Here is a 24,308-nt window from a genome sequence, read left to right as displayed (position 1 = left end):
TTAATATCCAAGGGAATAAAACTTTGGTTGTAGACATATGTGCACCAAATGAAATCTATATTTTATGAAGGACTTATGGATAGGTTGGTGGACTTTTCATATGAAAATTGATGCCTTATGGGAAACTGGAATGGAGCCTCCCCAATACAGGACAGACCTTCAGAGAAAAATATTTAGAATTTCCAGGGTAAACTACCTAAAGCTTTCTTTGAATGATGGATAATATGGAAATTGTTGACATCCAGAGATATAAAAATGGAGATGCAAAGCAATTTACATATTTCAGTGAGAGAGCATTCGAGTTCCGAAATGTTCGAAAACCGAAAACTCAATAACCGACTGCTAGGCCTCAGGATCTTACACTCAGAGGAAGCCATGTGGTGTGAAATATGGGAGTTCCCCTCTCCCTTCAGGTGGCTTACCGATAGGAATTAACGAGCATTTAACAGATTTATAGTGACATGAGGTGGCTTGCTCCTTGTGGCTGGGCAGTTCCAAAATCAGCGGTACTGTTATGTGCAAGACCCTCCCTTATACCAGGGGTCTCCTGTCTATGGTTTGCAACTCTTGCAGGGTCAGTCATCTCTGTGTGGGTATGCCTTATTCCTTTGCAAAGTCCACATCCACAAAATCTGTGGAGACCCCTGAGTTGATGAGGGCTCTCAATTGTCTCCAGCGCCTGTCTGGGAACTGTCGCAAAGTGAGTCCAGGGATTACATGACAAGGTTGAGGCTCTACAACTGGCTTTACTCCCAGTCCTGGGCCTCTTAATGGGACTGGGACCGGCTGTTTCCCACCTGCTTCTCAGCTGGGTCAGGCCCTTCCTCTACACTTGTTCCTGAAAGTGAACTCACAGTCCCTTTGGCTGGGCACTGTCTTGCTGTATGATCAAGTTTCCTACAGATAAAGCACAATCTCTCCCTCCTCCTCCTTTCTTTTTCCTCCAGGGCTGCCCAAGACCTCCCATAAGCTGTGCATCAGCTCCTCCACTTTATTCTCTCTTGGCAAGCTGCCAGGCTCTTGGGGAAGAATGTAAGGGATGTCAGCCATCTATACAGGCTGCCTGCCAAGCCCCTTTCTTTCTGCCCTGTGTTCAATCGCACGTTGATCCAACAGCAGTGATATTTTCATCAGATTCTCCTAGGAAGAAGAGGGGGGCATCCTAGCCAGTTCGTCAAGCAACTCTCCATTTAACCCGGCTCAATACAATGCCATGAGAGCCTCTTGACCCCATGCCAGCTCTTGTGCAAGCAAATTGAACTCTGTGATGTATTTCATCACAGTGTGATTCCCTTGCTTTAAACTCAGTAATTGGTGGGATACAGCTGTCTTACACTAGGGATCTTGGAAAATTGCTTCCATTAGTTCCAGAAATGAGTCCAGATCTGACAGACTGTGATGTTCAAAAATGAGGAGGGGAGTGGCCCATTGCCTGGTTTCCCCCTCCAGCAAACTGACAACAACAAAAAAAACACTTTCTCACTATCATTTCTGAAATCCTGGGCTCTCAGTTTAAGATACCATCTCAGATTGGTTTGAAAAACTGGAAAATCTGTTTTTCTTCCCTGTGAACTTGGAAGGGGGCCCCAGGGCCTCATGCACCTCTCTTGCTCTTGTGACAGACTTAGCTGTTGTTGACTTAAAGCTCCAGCTAGTTGATCTATTTGTGTCTTTAGAATTGCATGCTGTTGAAGCAGCAACTGTCCCTGGCTGTCCCCGGCTGTCATGAACACTTCTGCCCAAGGTATAAGAGCGCCAGAGGAGTCGGGAAGCAGCCAACAAGAGAGAGGCTCGCATTCTTCCCAGACAGCTATGAACAGTAGTTTATCAACTCCCCCTCGCTGTGAGAATGACAGGAATGCAGAGAGTGTGCTAGAGAGAAACCGTCTCTCTCTAGTAACACAGGCAGTCAGAAGGCGGAGGGAAAGCAGTTCCACACCAGAAGGGGAGTTAATTCATCCAAGGAGCAGATGTATGGGAAAGGTCTTAGAAATCAAAGCCAGAAATGGAAAGGGCATAGATTCAGGATATTCTGCCAAACCAGGAATTACTCCCCAGAAGGGTTAACTGATTTATAAGTCACGGATGTGCAAGTAGGCATCCGAGGCCGGGTGTTCTTACTGCAATAAATCTTCAAGCTAGTTATGACTTGTGTGCTGTGTTATCAAGACAGCAGCCTGGCTCCTGAAACCTGCTCCTTTCTGTTCCTGAGCTCTGTCGGCCCCTCCAGCAGCTGCTTGCTCCTTCGGCATACTTAATTGCTCCTCTGGCAATTGAAGTGATTCAGAGTAGGTAAGCTGATTTGTATGGGAGTTTCCCCTCTCCCTTCCAGTGGCTCACCAATAAGAATTAATGAGCATTTAGCAAATTTATAGTCTTTTTATTACAGCATTCTGTTACAAGCACACACAGGAAACTTTCTGCCAAGGATATTAGTTACCTACGCTGACTACTCCATGCAACTTGCACAGCAAGTAGCACCCCAAATGGAAGCTCCTCCCCCACCCTGTATTTCCGTTGTTCTCTGACACACTCAGACCTCGGACTCTTGGAGGGAAGGAGGGGATTCCTTCCCACTCTTGACTGATGTATTGCCCAGCTGCTCCCTCCCTTCTGGTTGCTTACCTACTGTCTCAAAGCTGGGCAACTCCTCTTTCAACTGTTCAGCTTCTGTGTCTCCCGTTTTCTGGAGGCACTGGAAGCCAAGGGAGGGGTGAATATTCTTCCTCCTCTTCTGGATTTGATCATCCTGTGATTGCATTCCCCAATCTTCCGATTTGAACCAGCCCCTAACACATGACATGTTCAACTTCTGAGGCGTGTTTGAAAACTAAACTAAACATTTAGTTCTGGGTTTACGGCATTTGAAAACTGAAATGTTCATCAACAGATATGTTCGAAAACCGAGGTACTACTGTATTTTGCAAGCAATTTTTGGTAACATAATGAATCTTGTTTTAGTACCAAGTTTGAAACACAACAGGTCTTTTCATGAGACATGTTGCAGGTGTTTGGTGAGGTGTTTGGTTTGCTTCTGTGCCTCCTAGGCAATTACCTATATTCTGCATTTTAAAAAGTCCCCTTACAGCTTAGCTTGCCATTCCTCTCTAGTAGGTAAACCACAAACCCTCTGGAGCTTTATGATCGCAAAGTCAACATATTAGTTGTGCAACATTAAAAAACCCCGGAAAATAATTGTTCTTGCATTTGAAACCCAAAAAATCATCCCATATGGTGCCAAAATACTTGACCATCAAGCAAAGCAGTATGATTGGAGAAAAGAGGACGAATTCCTCAATGTTGTCTCCTCATTATCTGCTCCCTGCTGTTCAGTTCAGGCCTCAGCAAAATGATGTAGCACTTAGGGAAAAACATGCATCCCAGTAACACAGCACTGGACGTCAGGATGGAGAAGATCTCCACAGCCACCATGCCTTTCCCTCTGGTGCTCAGGTAAGTTGGAACAAAGGACAACCAAACACTGCAAAATGCCAACATGCTGAAAGTGATGAACTTTGCTTCATTAAAACTGTCAGGTAACTTGCGGGCAAGGAAGGCCACAATGAAGCTGCTGATGGCCAGGAGACCCATGTAGCACAGGACACAATAGAACATGGTGACAGACCCTTCATTACACTGTACAATGATTTCTTCATTCACTGAATGCATGTCTAAATCAGGGAATGGGGGAAAGGTTGAGAGCCACACTGTGCAAAAGCACAATTGAACCAGTGAACAACAAACAGCAATTGAATAAGATACTTTCTTCCCCACCCATTTCTTCACTCTTGATCCTGGTTTTGTGGCCATGAATGCTAGAGAAACAATAGTGGTCTTGGCCAACATGCAAGAAACAGCCACTGAGAAGATGATTCCAAATGTTGGTTGTCGGAGAAGGCAGGTCACATTCCCAGGTTGGCCGATGAATAGCAAAGAGGAGAGGAAGCAGAGCAGGAGGGAGACCAGGAGAATGTAGGTGAGGTCCCGGTTGTTGGCTTTGACAATGGGGGTATCTTTATGCTTAATGAAGGTAGCAAACACCAAGGTTGTGGTGAAAGAAAAAGAAGCCGTAACTGAAGCTAAGCCTTTTCCTAGAGGTTCTTCATAAGACAAAAATTTTATGATTTTGGGGTTGCATTGACTTCTGTTCTTGCTTGGATACTGATCTTCTGGGCATTTGAAACAGTCTTCCATATCTGTAAAAGGGGTTGAGGTGGGGGAATTCCACATTAGTGGCAATTCATTGGATATAGCAAAATATTTTCACTCTTTGTTATGACAAGATGACATGACCTACCAGTTTGGTTTGAAATCTTCCCATCTGGACATGGAGCACAATCATAGCAGCAAAATTGTTCACCCTCCTTCCCTTTCTTCTCATGACCAGGGTGGCAATATTCATTACACACAGAAAGGGGAACAACCTGTCCATATACATTTTTTGTTATTTAAAAGAATTAGTTATATTGAAAAAATATATTTCTCACTTACTGATGAAGCATCATAACAATAGAGAAAGCCGTGCAGCACATTCAAATGAAATGAAATAATCAATGATATCTAGATGCAGGATGTTTGTGCCAGTGTAACTTGTTTTATTTACAGTAATAAGTATGCTGTTCCCCTCTCCCGTTTGTTTATGTGAAGTTGTAATTATCATGGCAGATCTCATAGACGTGCCTGTACGTAAGTTGCCTGAAAATGTTCAGAAGAATACATTTCCGAATGACAAAATCATGATGAACGTAATACGGATTGAAGCTTTTTTTCATATCATGATTGTCATCAAGGTGACCTTAAAGGTCAGAGCAGAAACAAAGACCTCACACTATTGTCAGATAGTAACTCAGACCTTTGAGACACTAATGTTAAAACTTAGCACCGTCAATTCCCTAGAATTACAGGCAGGGTTTTTCCTCAGTCATTCCTGGAGATGCTAAAGACTGAACATGGAACCCTTTGTATGGAAAACATATGCTCTACAATTGAGCTCCAACTATTTCACATGTAGCAAGCAAAGACACTGTAATGAGTCATATATTGTTGAATTGGAAAGGACCCTAAGAGACCATATGGGTCATCTAGTACAATCCAATTTCTGCTGAAGTGATATGGTGGTGTACATTTCATTGTTGAGATACTGCATTACAAGAGCAAAGAAATGGGACAAAGGAGGCAGACAGACAAGACATCTCATGAAGATAATGTTGTCAGGAAGTCACAATCTTTGTGTAATGGTGTGTGCCAATCCGAACATTTTATATGTTGGTGTTTTTTAGATCATGACATCCATGTAGTTGGCATACTGGGATGTACAGAAAGACACCCTTTGTGAAATGTATTGATAATGCCATTAGTCTTAATGTCAAATGGAGTCCAGAAGACATGGCAGCATAATACTCACCCACCCAAGAGTGAAGGAGGGGAAAGAGCATCAACAGCGTCATAGATCCCTCCCAGCTCCTTCTCAAGCTGGACAAGTGCTAACTAGCGTTTGGGGAGGACATTGAAGTTTAAATGACCCTTCCAGAGCCCTCACACCTCCTTCCCATAACTGGGCAAGTGCTTACTAGGAGCCTCTGCTTTGACCTGGTTTGGGAGGAACTGTTTGTGCTGCCCTGAAACCTCCTCTGGTTTCTGAATGTGAAAGGAAAAATTGAATTCACTCTAGAGTTTCAAGTGCCATTGCAACATCAAGTAATGGAGAAAATATGTTTTTGTTTAGTCGTTTAGTCGTTTCCGACTCTTCGAGACCCCATGGACCAGGAGAAAATATACTCCTTATATTTTAGTTCAATACAATGGGCTCTCCAAGATAGACCCAGAATCAATACCTCGTTAAAATATCTGTGCCATACAATTTTATTCTCACTAATAGTAATTCCTTTCCTATCAGCAACATGTGGAGCAACACTTCCAACTTTTATTCTCTGAAAGGAATTGTTGGGAAAGGTGACCAGGTTCATGATGTCAAATCCACCGCTTATTTCCCATTGATCATTAAAGGAAATGGTTTCTCCAGCCGAATTGTTAAATGAGATGCCTTGAAGAAAGTGGTGGAGCTATTTCAAAAGTAAAAGGAAAGAAATCAACACAAAATAGCAGCATGCTGAAGATTTCAGAATGCCATTCATTGCAAGTTTCAGTTTTGGAATGAAATGTAAGCCCAATTTTTGAAATGAGAAAGATGTTGAATATCTTCCTTATTTATTCAAGGAGGACAAAAAATAATGTATTCTTACCATGTAGCCATCAGTCATTAAAATAAGAAGAGTTTGTTGAGAAGAAATTACCTGCCAAGGCTGCAGAGACTGATGTTTGACACTGTTACTAACTGCCTTTGATTTATGTTTGGATCCTGCAAAGTCCATGGCATGCAAAGCATGACCCAAAGCATAAACAGCATTATAGATACTGTAGCTGTGTCCAGTCATGTGCATTTCAAAAAGACCTGCAGGGAGACTTTCTGGCTTCTCCTCTCCAGTACATGTGTCATCATCCATCACAGGCATACCTGGATCTGGAAATGAACAATCAAATGCTTGCTCCCAGAAATTTTGGAGGAAACCATCTCTTTCCGTCCTAGTAGGTTTTATATTTTGAAGAAATTCCCTGAAACCTTGGACCTCTTTTGTGTGAATAGCAAATAAAATGGCACCCTGGAACATCTGGAAATCCCATCCTCTTGTACCACCAGTTAATATAAAATCTGTCTGGGTTGTCACAATCCACACCTTTCCAAATAATGGGTTTTTTGTATTTCCTGAATCTTGTGAATGCATAAAAGTTCTCAGCCGTAAAATTCTTAAAGATTCTCCATACATGATAACTGTACTAGCTTTACTATCTGGGAAAGATATATGAATATCACTGGAATCATAAAACTGATTTATTAAATCCTCCATAAGATTTCCTTTGGGGATTCTTTTGGTGAAAGCTGAACAGATTCCATGTCTGAAAATCAATGGCTCCAGTATTTTTAGGAATTGCTCTCCACTGTTATCATCCACAACAAAGAGCCCAACCCAGGTCCACCTAAAATGCTGAAGTAACCATATAATTCCCATATACTGAAGGTTTTCGTTTGGGACCATGCGGTAAACGGAGGGAATTTCCACTATTTTGGTCTCATCTATGGTAAATGAGCCATATGTAAGCTGTAAGAAAACACAGATAAGAGGTAAATATTTAGAGGTACTCTAAATATTTCAGAGGTAAGTTAGGAGTACTCTAAATATTTCAGGAACTTCTGCAGGACAAAATTTATTTTTCAAAAGAATTTTTGACGTTGAGAGATAGGAAATTTCTCAAGTTATGGAAACGTTCCTTATGTCAGCATCGCTCTTGAGCCAGTGCCACTGACTAGACTCATCCACTTCAGCCCCGACTGGGCCAGGCGAGCTGGGGTAGCACTTCCAGAGACCACCTTCTGCACAGGAACAGGTCTAAGTGCTGTGGACTCACAACTCAGAGTTGTGAGCACCAAATTCACTCCGAAGACAGTCGTTGCACAGCAGATTACAGCAGAGCATAAACCACTCGGAGAACAGCTCTGTAGAATAACTACTTTTATTCTATCTACAACTATCATACAAATTATACACAGAGCTAAATGGAGAAGCTGAACTGCACTGAGTGTCTGCAGCTGCTCTTAGCAGCAACCTTATCAACACAGAGATAACACACTCTCTCTCTAACAATCTCTCTCTCTAACACTCAGTCTCTCTCTTTGATATGAGGCTGGAGCGGAATAAGTAGTGAGCAGAAACCGCCCCCCCTCCTCTCTGGAGAATCAGCAGAGAACATCAGCAGATTCTTGGAATGGGAGGGGTGAAATCTCCTCACCTTATATATGAAAATACAAATATACACTATATCATCAACTCTTTCTGCTTATTCCAAGTTGTAAAATCAGAAAGATATAATATTATCACCAGCAGCCATGCACATATCCTACCTGTGGTATCTTATATAGACCTAAGATTTCCATCAAATGGAAAGAAGTGTCAGAGCTAAGTCCTCCAATGACAGCTAATAGGTTTTTCTCTGTGGCACATTTGTAGTTCGGGAGAAACCTATGTGACTTGAAGATCAGATCCAGTGTGGTGCGAAAGGTCATCCTTGCATCATAATAGGTGTCAGAGATGTGGAAACCAAGTGTCACATTAGGTAGTATTTGGGGATTCTTGTTGATTTCATTTATGGCAAATACCAAGGCTAGAACATGTTGGTAGAACTTGGTAACGACACTGTCAGTAGTATTATTATCATTAATTCAGAAGAAGAGTCGGAAATGCATGAATTCTTTATGCTACAAACCTAATCATACCTGTACATAACTGAGTTGAGTTTATTTACAGCAAAAGCCAAGGGATATACATATTGCCAGAACTTTGTTAGCACCCTAACAATAGAAATTTGTTTCTAATTCCAATGAGTATCTACAATTCATGAAACTGTTATGCTGTAATCCCACTAATCTACATGAGCTCTTGAATTTCACAGGAATGGGGATATATTTTACATTTGTTCCTGAATCCCCAAAGTCAAGTATCGTCCTTCTTGCCAGCCAAACCTTTGTCTATGTTTTGTCATATATAACATGGATTTTTAAAAAATCTGTAATGCATAGTGCCTTGTCATGTCCTGAGAAAAATATATCAAGATATTTAATCTCTCTTTCCAGTGCACAAGAAATAAACATAGAGGTTACTTCTTAATGTTTTATAACTCCCCATTAAAAAATAATTACAGCAACCATATTTTCCTCTAAATACATGCAATTTAAACGGTTCAGATAAGAGTATCCTTACTGCGGGATGTCAAAGAGGTTCTGAGTAGGATGTTCCTTGAACAAAACTTCATGGAAAAAGTAAAAGAACTGAGAAGTAATCTCACCGATGAGGAGACCACCTGGCTGGTACCATTCATGTGGTATAGGCAGGAGATCACCTGTGAGACATTTCATGGGACCTACTTTGGGCACAATGGAAGACAAAAGAAGAAGAAGCAATGTTTTTCCTAACATGCTTTCCTCAAAGCTTCTTTCTACATATGAGTTGCCCTGCACCTATTTCCTTACATAGAGCTTATAAAAGGCAACAGAGAAAAAATGTCAGAGACAGCGTTGATTGCCTCTTACATTTAATCCGAATTTCCCATAGCACATGTGTTCATTTATAATCTCTTTCAGACTTGCTTGCTGACTGTTTTCTCCTACCCTTTTGAAAGTCTCTGGAGCTTTGACCACATGAGCAAATGATAGTGCTGTAGGTAATTGTGTGTTTATGAGGGGAAATTAACATTTTATACCCCTTTTTTGGCATCAAGAAGAACTAAGAAATCAAAGGGAAAGGCTGTGTTGAGAATGTCTGTAGTATTTTATGCAAAACACCAGAACACACAACTTTGATATAATTTCTTATAAATATACAGTGGTGTCTCGGGTTAAGAACTTAATTCGTTTTGGAGGTCCTTTCTTAACCTGAAACTGTTCTTAACCTGAGGTACCACTTTAGCTAATGGGGCCTCCCGTTGCTGCCGCTGCACTGTTTCTGTTCTCATCCTGAAGCAAAGTTCTTAACCCAAGGTACTATTTCTGGGTTAGCGGAGTCTGTAACATGAAGTGTTTGTAACCTAAAGCATCTGTAACCTACGTTACCACTGCATCCTTTATTTTAGGCTTCATTAAAATGTTGCCATTACATCATGTGATGTGACATTGGTAAAATCTCATTGCCACTTTTTTATAGAGCATGGCTAGGCAAACTAAGGTCTGGATCCGGTCCAATCGCCTTCTAAATCCAGCCCACGTGTTTTTATATGAGTAGAATTTGTCCTTTTGTTTTAAATGCATCTCTGGGTTATTTGAGGGGCATAGGAATTTGTTCATTATTTCTTTTTCAAAATATAGTCTGGCCCCCCACAAGGTCTGAGGGACAGTGGACTAGCCCCCTGCTGAAATTGACAATCTTTGTTCCTCCCATTTCTCATTTCCCCATCAGAGTGGTGTTTTGGCCTATCAGGTACATCAGGGTGAACGATGTCCAATGGGGCCATTGTGTGCATGTCATGTTCACATACAGTGGTACCTTGGGTTACATACGCTTCAGGTTACATATGCTTCAGGTTACAGACTCCACTAACCCAGAAATAATACCTCGGGTTAAGAACTTTGCTTCAGGATGAGAACAGAAATCGTGTTCCAGCGGCATGGCAGCAGCAGGAGGCCCCATTAGCTAAAGTGGTGCTTCAGGTTAAGAACAGTTTCAAGTTAAGAACGGACCTCCGGAATGAATTAAATACTTAACCCAAGGTACCACTGTACCCAAGCAGCATGCAGTGAAAGTGGAGGAGATTTCTTGATGCACGATGACAGCATGTGGTTGGCAGCAGGCTTAGGAGATGAGAGAGTTGAAATCCGCTCATTAAGTCACCTCACCATCCCAGCCTCATTGGTTTTGGTTTCTATACTTATTATATTTTAATAAATACAACCTGTTGCACATCCTTCTTGTCTTGGGTCTTCTTGGGTGTTGACAGATGTGTATTGCTTCCACATTAGACCATATCCTTACACTCTTTCAAGTGTGGTGCAGCTTAAATGGGATATGGTAATGCCCTGGGAGACCAGGGCTTTGACCCCTGCTCAGCCTGAACCCCGTCAGTGACCTTGATCCAGTCATCATCATCATCATTCCATCATCATCCTTTTATTTGTATGCCACCTTTCCACAGTTAAAATAATGTTCAAGGCAGCTTACAATATGAAAAGATTTACATAATTACAAACATAGCAAAGTAGTCATAAAAAGAAATAAAACACATCAAAAACTTCATAACCAAACTGAACAATTTCCATACAAAAAATGAATATCAATAATAGCAAAACACAGAGCAACTCAGCAATGAAAGAAACTGCTCACTCGTTGGTGGTTTGTTTGTTTCTTAAAGGTTATGTGATTACCCACCATGACTGTCTGTTGTATGGTTGACTCATTTCTGCCTGCTCACAGAAGAGAGAAGCCTTTCTCTTGCAAAGTGGGTAGGGAGCAATATAAGCCCTACTGAATAACAGGTTTCAGGTGGCAGAGAAGAACACAGGAAGAGCCTAATGGAAGGCCAATGGCCCATCTAGTTGAGCGCAGTGGCCACTCAGATGTCTGCAAGAAATGTTCAAGGAAGACCCAAGCACAAGAGCACCTTTCTCTCCTCCAGCTTCCAGCAACTGGTATTCAGAAGCATACTGACTCCAACCCTGGAGAGATTGGGTTAGAAAACGGAATGAGTGCCTACTGCAAAGAGCCATGGTTTCAGGCAGGGGGTCTCTTCCAGCTCTACTTGGAGATGCTGGAAATTGAACTTTGTCCTGTCTACATGCAAAGCAAATGATCCACCATGTGGCTATGTCCCTGTCCTGGTTCTGTTTTCCCCACCTACCATAAACTATCAATGAGACCTAAAAAGCATGGGTAATGGCTCAAGAAAGCTGACCTAAATAAGCGTATGCATCTAAAGCCATTCTATTAATTGAGCATGGGATCAGACTGCCTTGGCTTTTGGTTAAAAAATGTAGGGAAGTTCCTTGGGGAATCAGACTCTCGAGGGACCTATGTAGTGTTAGTTTTCAGATGGTTGCAGAGGGGACACTGCTTTATGGTTGAAGCTGCAACCCTTCATGCTCATCTGCCAGTGGTGTTTTGTATTCTGTATATACCAATGCTGCCACCTTGTGTGAAGTAGGTGGAGGACAATTGCCAGTCCTGTGCTTTAAAAAATGGGTGCTTCTGCTACAATGTGAAACTTTCACAGTTGTGGACTTGGGTACTATGGCACCCTGTGCAAGGCCAACATTTGGCATGCCCTCCCCCCCGCCCTCATGCTGCCTTCCCAAAGGTGGGTAAGGAGATACCCAGCTTTGGGGAAAAGGAGCATGGGCTCTGGCAGGGTACTAGAGCCCTCCCACTTCCTTCTTAGATCCAAGAAAGCAATAAAACTCTTTCTCCCAATCCATTTTCCTTTTGTGCTATGTCATTTTAGATTGTAAACCTGAAGGCGAGTACATTTGGTTTGTTTATGAAGTAAAAGACTTCTTCACACAGCACAAAGTTGAACTATGGAATTTGTTCCTGTGATGCTCAGCAACTTGAATGCCCTTAAAAGGTGGTTAGGCAAATGCATAGGGGACGCGGGTGGCGCTGTGGGTAAAAGTCTCAGCGCCTAGGGCTTGCCGAACGAAAGGTCGGCGGTTCGAATCCCCGCGGCGGGGTTCGCTCCCGTTGCTCGGTCCCAGCGCCTGCCAACCTAGCAGTTCGAAAGCACCCCCAGGTGCAAGTAGATAAATTGGGACCGCTTACTGGCGGGAAGGTAAACGGCGTTTCTGTGTGCTGCGCTGGCTCGCCAGATGCAGCTTTGTCACGCTGGCCATGTGACCCGGAAGTGTCTCCGGACAGCGCTGGCCCCCGGCCTCTTGAGTGAGATGGGCGCACAACCCCAGAGTCTGTCAAGACTGGCCCGTATGGGCAGGGGTAACGAGGCAAATGCATAGGGGTTAGGGTGGAGAACAGTTGGCTACTGTGGGTGAGGATATGGTTGAACATTGTGAGTTCTGAATTCTGTTTTTTTTTTTTTTTAAATATTTTTATTCAAGAATTTTTCCATATAAACATAACATACATAAACATACAAAGACAAAAACAAAACAAAAAACATGTACCATTTCATATCCTGATTTCTTATACCTTCCTTCCCCGACTTCCTCATGCCTCCCTTTTCTGTATTCCAAATTCTTATCAATTACTCAGCAAATCTTCCCTTATTTTAATTTAAGTTTAAGCTAATCTTCCTTATTCTCCTTGTCTTAACCATTACTAATAGTAACCGTTTACTTTCCAATCCATCATCATTCTAACTTTCATTAACTTTGTGATATTTCTTTAAATAGTCCTTGAATTTTTTCCATTCTTCTTGCGCTGTTTCTCTTCCCTGGTTTCGGATTCTGCTCGTCATTTCTGCCAAGCCCATGTAGTCTATCACCTTCATCTGCCATTCTTCCAGTGTGGGTAGATCTTGCGTCTTCCAGTACTTCGCAATGAGTATTCTAGCTGCTGTTGTAGCATACATGAAAAAAGTTATGTCTGTCTTTAACACCCCTTGGCCGACAATACCCAAGAGAAAGGCCTCTGGTTTCTTGGTGAAAGTATATTTAAATACCTTTTTGAGTTCATTATAGATCATTTCCCAGAATGCCTTAATCTTCGGGCACGTCCACCAAAGGTGGAAAAATGTACCTTCCTTTTCTTTACATTTCCAACATTTATTGTCAGGCAAATGGTAAATCTTTGCAAGCTTGACCGGGGTTATGTACCACCTATAGATCATTTTCATAATATTTTCTCTTAGGGCATTACATGCCGTAAATTTCATCCCGGTGGTCCACAACTTTTCCCAATCAGCAAACAAAATATTATGACCAATGTCCTGAGCCCATTTAATCATAGCTGATTTAACCGTTTCATCTTGTGTATTCCATTTCAGCAGCAAATTATACATTTTTGACAAATTCTTAGTACTGGTTTCTAACAATTCAGTCTCCAATTTGGATTTTTCCACCTGGAAGCCAACTTTACTGTCCAATTTAAACACTTCATTTATTTGGTGATAATGCAACCAATCTCTCACCTTCCCTTTTAGTTTCTCAAAACTCTGCAATCTCAGTTTGTCCCCTTCCTTTTCCAAAATTTCCCAGTATCTTGGCCACTTAGACTCCATATTTAACTTTTTAACTGCCTTAGCTTCCATTGGCGACAACCACCTTGGAGTTTTGTTTTCCAGCAAATCTTTATATCTAACCCAAACATTTAATAATGCTTTTCTGACAATATGGTTTTTAAAACTTTTATGTGCTTTAACCTTGTCATACCACAGATATGCATGCCACCCAAAAATATTGTTAAAACCTTCCAAGTCCAAAATGTCTGTGTTTTCAAGAAGCAGCCATTCTTTCAGCCAGCAGAAAGCTGCCGCTTCATAGTACAGTTTGAAGTCTGGCAGGGCAAACCCCCCTCTTTCCTTTGAATCCGTTAATATCTTAAATTTAATTCTGGAGATGAGGAGATTTGCAAGAAGGCCCAAAAGACTCTGAAAGATTATTTTGAAATCAATTTAAGGACTAAAGTAGAAAAAAGAATAGTATGGGACGCAAGCAAAGCCGTGATGAGAGGGTTTTTGATACAACAAAACACATTAAAGAAAAGAAAACAAAATGAGAGGAAGGAAAAAATTCTGGAAAAGATAAAAGAAGGGGAAAAGAAACTAAGATTGAAGCCAAAATCACAAGAGATTTTAAGAGAAATCAAATTTTATCAAACACAATATATGGAACTGACGAATCAAGAATTAGAGTGGAAAATTAAGCAAATGAGACAAAAGACCTTTGAATCTGCTGACAAATGTGGCAAGTTATTGGCTTGGCAAATAAAGAAGAGACAAAAACTCAACACGGTAACAAATATAGAAGTGGAAGGAAAGAATATAAGCAACCCAGCTGAAATTAGGAACTGTTTTCAGAACTACTTTAGACAACTTTACACACAAGGGCCGCAGAAGGAAATGGACATACAACAATTCCTCGAGGAAAATGGGCTGAAAAAGGTCTCGCAGAAAAGTAAGACCATTTTGAACCAGGAGATATCAGCACAAGAAATAGAAGATGCCATTCAAGGCAGGGCGTTGGGCAAATCCCCAGGACCGGATGGACTGACTTCCAAATATTATAAAGTACTGAAGGAAGGGTTGATACAACCTTTGAAGGAAGTCTGTAACGAGATTATGGAGGGGAAAAGGGTACCCGATACGTGGAGAGAGGCCTACATTACACTTATACCAAAGACAGAGACTGAAAAGACCCAACTTAAAAACTACCGACCCATCTCGTTATTGAATGTGGATTACAAAATCTTTGCTGACATTTTAGCAAAGAGACTGAAAAGAGTTTTGATGGAGGAGATTCATGGGGACCAAGCAGGCTTTCTCCCGAAAAGGCATTTGTCGGATAATGTAAGGAATATAATTGGCATTTTGGAAAAGTTGGAAGTGAACATAAACACTAAGGCTGTTTTGATATTTGTGGACGCCGAGAAAGCCTTTGACAACATTTCTTGGAGCTTTATGTTGAAGAACCTCCGGGGGATGGGGGTAGGCCAAGGGTTTGAGAATGGTATAGGTGCAATTTATTCTGAACAGAAAGCAAAATTAATTGTAAATAATGTGGTTACAGAAGAGTTCAAGATTGAAAAAGGGACACGACAGGGGTGCCCTATCTCCCCATTACTTTTTATATCGGTCCTGGAGGTTTTGCTTAATATGATTAGGAGGGACCAGTTGGTTAAAGGGATTCAGGTCGGAGCTAAACAATATAAACTGAGAGCATTTGCAGATGACCTAGTACTTACATTGCAAGAGCCAGAAGCTAGTACGAAAAGAGTTTTGGAAATAATCCAATAGTTTGGTCAATTGGCAGGATTTAAATTGAATAAGTTAAAAACAAAGGTATTGGAGAAAAATCTAACACAGGTTGAAAAAGAAAGGTTTCAGAATGAGACAGGGTTGACTGTGGTTAAAAAAGTGAAATATTTGGGTATAAACATGACAGCTAAGAATGTGAATTTATTTAAAGATAATTATGAAAAAACTTGGACAGAAGTGAAAAAAGACTTGGAGATTTGGTCAAATTTAAAGCTTTCCTTGTTAGGTCGAATTGCAGTTATAAAGATGAATGTATTGCCAAGAATGCTGTTTTTGTTTCAAGCACTGCAAATAATGGACAAAATGGACTGTTTCAAGAGGTGGCAAAAAGACATATCTAAATTTGTCTGGCAGGGCAAAAAGCCCAGAATTAAATTTAAGATATTAACGGATTCAAAGGTGAGTTCTGAATTCTGGGGTACATAAGCCTGGTGTTCTGGTGCTCTTGACCTGGCTCAACAAAACAGCTCACACCAGACTACAGGAACAGTTTTAGTTTACATCAAGTGTCACTGCTCCTCTTGTTGATCCCATGTCAATAGGTTCAAGGTTACAATTTTATTGCAAAATTGGAGTTGGACAGTGGATTTCGTTTTAGGATTTAGCACTTATAGGTTTCCATAGGTAAGATTATGGCTCTGTGTCAGGTCCTGATTTTCTTGCAGGGCTTTGATCTTCAGGGAAATCTGAAGTTTTCTCATCTACAAAAACAAGGCAACTCATTTGCAGTTACTTCAGAATCTAAAGTCTGAAGGAGTAATTATATCCCTCTGCAATTAGCCAATTCAAAATAATTGCTTTAGTCACCCAAATATCGAAAGGCTTTCACAAAGACACTAGAAAACAGTCAAAAAAGAGCTTGGAAAAAATATTAAGGAAATAAAGTTGGGAGTGGGGATGAGAAGGGGGGTGAGAAGGCAGTCTGCAATAATGATTACACACAACTCCACTTTTTCACATTGATAACCAGCATTAAACAAAAAAAGGAGGATTACCAGTAGCTATTTAAATTAGTATTCAAACTATTCTTATGCTAAAAGCAAGGGTGATAGCTATCACCTTGTGAAGTGAATTGTTAGAGTGAGTCAACATTTAACGTAGTCAAAGTCAGGCAGTTGGTGTATATGAACACCAAGGAATCTGCCCCCTAGGAGGAGATTTATTGCAACTATGCAGAGGCTTTTGCTACTGCTTCTGCTTCTGCTACCCATTGTATGCAAAGTCAATACAATGCAGTGCCCTGCAGGTGATCCGATCCCAGTTCCACATGAATGGTACCAGCCAGGTGACCTCCTGATTGGTGGGATTGTTTCTCAGATCTTTTACCATTCTTCAGAAATTAAATTTAAGGAAGATCCTTCTCAGGAGCTACTTGAGGTTCCACAGTAAGTACTTATATTCCCCACTTTTTTTCTGAAGGATCAATTGTCTTTTACAAGGCTGCATGTTTGTGTGAAGCAGGAGTGGCTAGCAACACCCATCCAGCAATAACATCACTGCCACATACCTGTTGCTGTTGTTGTTAATTAAATCTGTATACTACCCTTCATTCAAAGATTACAGGGGAGTTCACAACATAAAAATAAAAAATGAGAAGACAAAATATATTGATGATAGAATTGCATTAGAGGAAATTGCTTGCAAATAATAATAATAATAGGATCAGGAGAAATTTACACTATGATGCAGCATTTCAAAAATGAAAACAGCAAGAAATAAAAGACTACTCTAACAAAAATGAATGGGATTGAAGAAAAATGGCATCAAATACTTAAGTGTGAATTAAAATATTACTGTGTCTACTCCATTGGCAGTATAGTGACAAAGTTCTATCAGCACGCCCTGGCTTTGGTGTTTGTCATAAAAGATATCAATGATGATCAAAAGATCTTGCCCAATGCTACACTTGGGTTCCACATCCATGACAGCTACTACGATGCAAGGATGACCTATCGTACCACTTTGGACCTGCTCTTCAAATCACACAGATTTGTCCCCAACTACATATGTGATACCCAGAAAAACCTCATAGCCGTCATTGGGGGACTTACATCAGGCATCTCTATCAATATGGCAGACATCTTAACCCTCTACAAGGTTCCACAGGTAGGGTCTGTTTTTTGGAAAATTAGAGAGACTGCAAATTAAAAGAACCCCCTTTTTTTAAAGGCAGAGTTGGGTGAGCAATCCTGTGGCAAGATCTTCTGGGATGAGTGATTTAGAATGCAGAGGAATTCCAGCCTCAGACAGGTTCAGAGAGTGTTAAGTCTCCAATCCTGGATCAGCTAAGGATATGCTACTATAATTTGCTCATCCCATCTCAGCTATGATTTAGCCACTACTGGTGTAAGTCCTGCACTCAAAAGGCCTTCCGGGGCAGGATGGGACTGGGCAAGAGCTTAGGCTGGATCCTAAACCTGTTCAATTTGCGCACATGAACTGACAGCTCAACATGGAACATCTTTATTACTGCTGCCAGGCTCAGGTAAAGCAGGAAAAAAAATACTGGAAAATGCTTATTTTTCTCAAAAAATTGATTAACTGTCATTCTTTTGAAACCCACAAAGTTCGTAAATAAATATTTTGTTATGAAGTCACATACACCAAGCAAAATGGGCACAGAGATAATCATCTTAACTTATTGCTGCAATAAAGCTGTTTTCTTTTAGCTTACCTATGGTTCATTTGCCGCAGAAGAGATTCAAGCATTGCAGAGCTTTTCCTTTTACAGCATGGTCCCAAATGAAAGCCATCAATATATTGGCATTATCCGTTTACTTCAGTATTTCGGATGGACATGGGTTGGGCTGTTTGTTGTGGATGATAACACGGGAGAACATTTCTTGAAGACCCTGGAACCACTGTTTTCCAAGCACGGAATCTGTTCAGCCTTCACAAAAAGAATCCCAGAGCAGGTTTCCATGGAAAATGTAGATGAAATACTGAATAAAATTGAAAGAATTTATGTATCTCTCACAGATAAGAAAGCCAGAACACTTATCTGCTATGGAGAATCTTTGACAATCGCCTGGCTGAGAATTGTCAATCTTTTTCATGATCATGGACATAAGGAAAATGCTTCATTTGGAAAGGTATGGGTTATGACATCCCAGATAGATTTCACATCTACTGGCCCTCAGAGAAACTGGGATTTCCAGCTTTTCCAAGGTGCACTTTCCTTTACAATTCAGTCAAGAGAGCTTCTGGATTTTTCAGAATTTCTCCAGAGCATCAAGCCTTCCAGGACCCAAGCAGATGGTTTTCTCAAGGGCTTCTGGGAGCAAGCATTTGACTGTTTATTTCCAGATCCAGAGATGCCTATGATGGATGATGACACATGTACTGGAGAGGAGAGGCTAGAAAGTCTCCCTGTGGGTATTTTTGAAATGCACATGACAGGCCACAGCTACAGTGTCTATAATGCTGCCTATGCTTTGGCTCATGCTCTTCATACCTTCTACTCATCCCAATCCAAGCACAGACCAAGGGTGGATGGTAGCAGTATTGAACTTCAGTCTCTGCAGCCTTGGCAGGTAATGTCTTCACAACAAAATAATCTCATTGCAATGGATAGTGACCTTATGCATACAAAGTACAGCAATGCTGTTTATCCTTCAGCTTATGCTTTGCATGCCATTTATACACCTAGAGCCATACGAAGAACAATATTGTTGAGTAATGTTGATGACCTTCAGTCACTGAATCCATGGAAGTTAATGTCTTTACATTAAAAAAATCATTTCAATTCACAATTAAAATTATCATATGTGAGAAACAGCTGAAACAGGTGACAATTGTAATGGATCTTATACATTCAAACAGTTTCATGGCGCTTACATCTCATTCTGTCATTGGACCATATATTTAAGTTCAGTCTGAAAACTTTTCTCTCTCTCAAAACTAGGTTGACTTATTTCTGCAAAATGTTGCATTTAACAACTCTGCTGGAGTGATGGTGTCCTTTAATGATAAAGGGGAATTGAGTGGTGGATATGACATTATGAACCTGGTCACATTCCACAACAACTCTTTCCAGAGAGTGAAAGTTGGGAGAGTGGACCCCAGTGCAGAAGAAGACTTCACCATTAATGAAGATCTTATTGTCTGGCATAAAACATTTAATCAGGTAGAGATGATGGGGATTTCTTGAGCAAATAGGCAATGAGGATGTCCAAAAGTACTAGTTCTGCCTAATGTAGTAAATAATCCCACAAATACTACTAGGCTGAAGAATGAAAGACTATTGAACTACATTTATATTCATATTTTATCTCCATAGATGATAAAACTATGAACACAAGCATAGCTAATCATGTGGCTTTAGTATGATTCATATAAAAGTTAACTACAATCTCTCACCCCAAGTCCCACAGCCATCTTATGTTTGTGCGTAGGTGCTTCCACTTTCTGTGTGTAATGAACACTGCCACACTGGTCATCATAAGAAGAAGAAGGAAGAGAAAAAGTTCTGCTGCTATGATTGTGCTCCATGTCCAGAAGGGAAGATTTCAGACCAGAAAGGTAGGTTCCTAAAAAAATTTCAACATACATGATTAACTCCATATGATGTGGCGAATGAATTGCCACTAAAATGTCTCTTCTATTTATATTTCAGATAGAGAAGACTGTTTCCAGTGCCCGGCAGACCAATATTCAAACAGAAACAGAGATGCTTGCATCCCCCAAATTAGAAACTTTCTTTCTTATAAAGAACCTCTGGGGATCAGTTTAGCTTCAGTTGCTGTTTTTTTGTCCTTCATCACAGCTGTGGTGCTAGGGATTTTTATTAAGCACAAAGACACCCCCATAGTCAAAGCAAACAATCGGGACCTCACCTACACTCTCCTCCTCTGCCTCTTGTTCTGCTTCCTCTCTTCTTTGTTATTCCTTGGCCAACCTTGTATAGTGACCTGCTTTCTCCGACAACCAATATTTGTCATAATTTTCTCATTGGCTGTTTCTTGCATCCTGGCCAAAACCATCACTGTGGTTACAGCTTTCATGGCCACCAGACCAGGGTCCAGCGTGAGGAAGTGGGTGGGGAAAAGACTGGCCATCTTCATTGTTTTAACTTGCTCCCTTATTCAAGCAAGCATTTGTACTATGTGGCTGGCAACCTCGGCTCCCTTCCCCGATTTGGACTTTCATTCAGTAAGTGGAGAAATTATTGTGCAATGTAATGAAGGGTCAGTCACCATGTTCTACTGTGTCTTGGGCTACATGGGCCTCTTGGCCATCACCAGCTTTGTTGTAGCATTCTTAGCCCGCAAGTTACCTGACAGCTTCAATGAAGCCAAGTTCATTACATTCAGCATGTTAGCATTTTGTAGTGTTTGGGCCTCTTTTCTTCCTACTTACCTGAACACAAGGGGGAAAGACATGGTGGCTGTGGAAGTCTTCTGTATCTTGGCCTCCAGTGCTGGGCTACTGGGCTGCATCTTTGCACCTAAATGCTACATCATTGTGTTGAGACCTGAGCTGAACAGCAGGGAGCAGCTAATAAGAAGAAAACATTAAAGGATTTGTCCCTTTGGTTACACTGACATGTGTGTTAGGCAAGCACTTTAGGTACAGATCAGTTCTCTCCCCCCCCCCCCATTATTTCATTAATTTATTTCATAAAAATGTAGGAAATCTCAAATTGGTGTACACAATGTTGGCTAAATCAACCTCTTATTACCAACATTCTAGTCATCATCCTACTCACAAAGTGGCCAACCAGATGTCTATGGGAAGTCCAGATATTTGGGGGAGAGATACATTCATATAACATTAGTTATAGATATTTACTTATATATGCCTTCTATAGGAAGGACAGTAAAGGATGCCACTCTGTATGTCAAAGTGAACATTGAGTCCAGCAAGCTAGAAATACAAAAAGGGGAAACATTATGTGCGGTGATTCAGGACCTCTAATATAATTTAGTTTTGGGGATGTGCTATTGTGCACCTTATAACAATGCTCAGGAAAATCTTGTGAGGCAGAAATCAAAGAAGCATTCAAAAGTGAAAATCTTGTTGTGATGGGTGACTTCATCTATCCTTACTGAGTCTAGCTAGGTGACTGTTTCAGTCAGAACCAATTTAAATTTCTTGATACCCTAAATGAAGTTACCCTAAATCAGTTGGTCACAGAACGGACCACATGGACAGTGACTCTGGACTTCATATTTTGTGATGATTGGAACCTGTTGAGAGTTGTAGTGCCCTTTAGCTGGTTTGAAGCAGTGACCATAGCGTTATTCAACTTAAAAAAAGTAGAAATGGCCAATTGCCAAGAAAGTCCAGTATGGTCACATGCTACTCCCAAAGAGAAAACTCCCCAATAAAAGAGAAGAATAGTAAAAAGGAAGTTGGTAAGCAAGATCAATGGAATAAAGTCACTCCAAAATGCTTAAGAGCTGTCTAAAAACACATTATTAGACTATATACTTCTGCTCTGCAAAGGTGGTACCAGGAGCCAAGGGGGTATTGATGTGGTTACTGATTATAGTCAAATAAGATATTAGAGGCAAGAAAGCTTTCTTCTGTTGGTGCCAGGTCTGCAGAATTGATGCAAACTTTGATGAGAGATGAAGTCCTATACCTAAGAAACAAAATATAAACTGATATGTTGATAAATCCTGATGGATGTGATCTTGCATCCAAAGCTTAAAGGTAAAGGTAAAGGGACCCCTGACCGTTAGGTCCAGTCGCGGACAACTCTGGGGTTGCAGCACTAATCTCGCTTTACTGGGCGAAGGAGCTGGCGTACAGCTTCCGGGTCATGTGGCCAGCATGACTAAGCTGCTTCTGGCGAACCAGAGCAGCGCACGGAAATGCCATTTACTTTCCCGCTGGTGTGGTACCTATTTATCTACTTGCACTTCGTGCTTTCAAACTGCTAGGTTGGCAGGAGCAGAGACCGAGCAACGGGAGCTCACCCCGTCGCAGGGATTCGAACCGCAGACCTTCCGATCAGCAAGCCTGGGCTCTGTGGCTCTTGAGGGACTGCTAATAGTGACTTCCCTGGAGACCTCAAGGTATAAGGGCAGGGATATAAAGAATTTGGACTGGGCAATATCTGGTTTTCAACATGATAATATATCACCAGCTAAACAGTGCAAAATATCAATAAGGAGGGAGCTCTGCATGATTAAACTCCACTCTACTAAATTAATTTCTCCTTTCCTCAGGGAAAGCCATATTGAATTTAATAGGGCTTGCTTGTGAGCAGACACAAATTTGCGTGCACTGCTTACCGAAAAACACTGCTTGCCCTCCACATCATTCTCACCTCACAACTAACCAAACTCCCATTTCAGCATAAGGCAGCTCTTTAAATCCCCCCCCCCCATTTCCCCCTATTGTGACACAAATGCCCCCCTCCGCCAAGTACCCATTCCACCAGTCTCTCTCTTTTTATCAGTCTATCAAAGTGATAATCTCCTTTAAATAACAACAACAACAACAACAACAACAACAACAACAACAACAACAATCTTCCTTTTTAATATAGAGGGAAGCTATTCGGGGGGAACCAACAACTTAACCATCACCAGAAAATAATCAAAAACATTCCCCCCTTTTCTTTTTTGCTGGTGTTGGTGGGTGAGAGGGAAGAAAAATGAAAAATGAAGAAGTATAGGGTGTACTCCTGGTGGAGTATAGGGTCAGGTTTAAGGTGTTGTTTTTGACCTTTAAAGCCCTATGTGGTCTAGGACCCTCGTACTTACGGGACCACCTCTCCTGGTATGTCCCACAGTGTACCCTAAGGTCCATGAATAATAATAGCTTAAAGGTCCTGGGCCCTAAGGAAGCCAGACTATCCTCCACCAGGGCCAGGGCTTTTTCAGTGACGGCTCCGACCTGGTGGAACGCTCTGTCCCATGAGACTAGGGCCCTGCAGGACTTGATCTCCTTCTGTAGGGCCTGTAAGACAGAGCTATTCCTCCTGGCCTTCAATTTGAATTAGTCTGATCCTCTATTCCCGTTTCCCTATCCTCTTCTATGAAGAAACCCTTTCTGGGACCCCACATTTAAATTCTTCCCTAGTCTCCTTGCTGGCCCTAGTAGGACCAACTTGGCCAGTTAGCCCTGGTGATCATTTGATGTCTATTGACTGGGTTTGTTTTTTCTTTTTCTCCCCACCCACCAATGACCTCTGAATTTTTGAATTTTACTGATATTGATGCTGCATTTTATGTTGTATTTTATGCTGTTTTGTGCTGTTTTTAAGTCGCATTTTAATCAATGTTTTGTATTTGCTGTTAGCTGCCCTGAGCCCGGTTTTTAAACCAAGAAGGGTGGGGTAAAATTAAATTATTATTATTATTATTATTATTATTATTAATAATAATAATAATGAATTATAGGATTAGGGAATAAATATATGAGAAAGCCTAATCCCATATAAAGATTGGTGGTATATCAATACATCATCCAAAACTGGTTTGAAGCCCACTTGTCACAACTGTTTCATAAAATTTGACCTGCCAGTATATCACGAATCACAATGTATGTGTGTGCTATGCAAAAGATCATGATGTGGGACAAGCCGTGAAGCCAGTCAATGCTTCTCTCGAAGCATTACCACCATTGTGGTAATTCAGAAAGAGCTGTAGCTGAGTGGTGTAACATCTGCTTTGCATACAGACGGTCCTAAGTTGAATTCCTGGCATCTCCAGATAGGCCTGAAAATGCCCCCGTCTGAAACTCAGGAGGACCTATTCAGGTCTATGCAGACATTACTGAGCTATTAGGTAGAAGTTAGACACACCTGCTACTAATGGTCTGATTCAGGG

General features: G+C 41.2%; 2 protein-coding genes across 2 annotated transcripts; one reads left to right on the top strand and one right to left on the bottom strand.

The window, feature by feature from the left end:
• Window positions 1-3,294: 3,294 nt before the first annotated feature.
• Window positions 3,295-8,119, bottom strand: LOC128399138 (vomeronasal type-2 receptor 26-like). Its single transcript, XM_053360396.1, has 5 exons — window positions 7,958-8,119; window positions 6,294-7,157; window positions 5,835-6,062; window positions 4,298-4,424; window positions 3,295-4,196 (listed from the first exon to the last, which is right to left on the bottom strand). Exons 1-5 carry the CDS (start codon window positions 8,117-8,119, stop codon window positions 3,295-3,297), a joined length of 2,283 nt encoding a protein of 760 aa, XP_053216371.1.
• An 8,576-nt stretch (window positions 8,120-16,695) lies between these two features.
• On the top strand, window positions 16,696-21,304 carry LOC128399137 (vomeronasal type-2 receptor 26-like). Its single transcript, XM_053360395.1, has 6 exons — window positions 16,696-16,910; window positions 17,340-17,631; window positions 18,195-19,058; window positions 19,430-19,651; window positions 19,920-20,046; window positions 20,141-21,304. Exons 1-6 carry the CDS (start codon window positions 16,696-16,698, stop codon window positions 21,040-21,042), a joined length of 2,622 nt encoding a protein of 873 aa, XP_053216370.1. The 3' UTR covers window positions 21,043-21,304.
• The last annotated feature ends 3,004 nt before the right edge of the window (window positions 21,305-24,308 follow it).

Source organism: Podarcis raffonei, chromosome 13 (genome assembly GCF_027172205.1).
Source record: "Podarcis raffonei isolate rPodRaf1 chromosome 13, rPodRaf1.pri, whole genome shotgun sequence".
Taxonomy (NCBI): Eukaryota; Metazoa; Chordata; class Lepidosauria; order Squamata; family Lacertidae; genus Podarcis; species Podarcis raffonei.
This window is presented reverse-complemented; position numbering and strand designations above follow the sequence as displayed.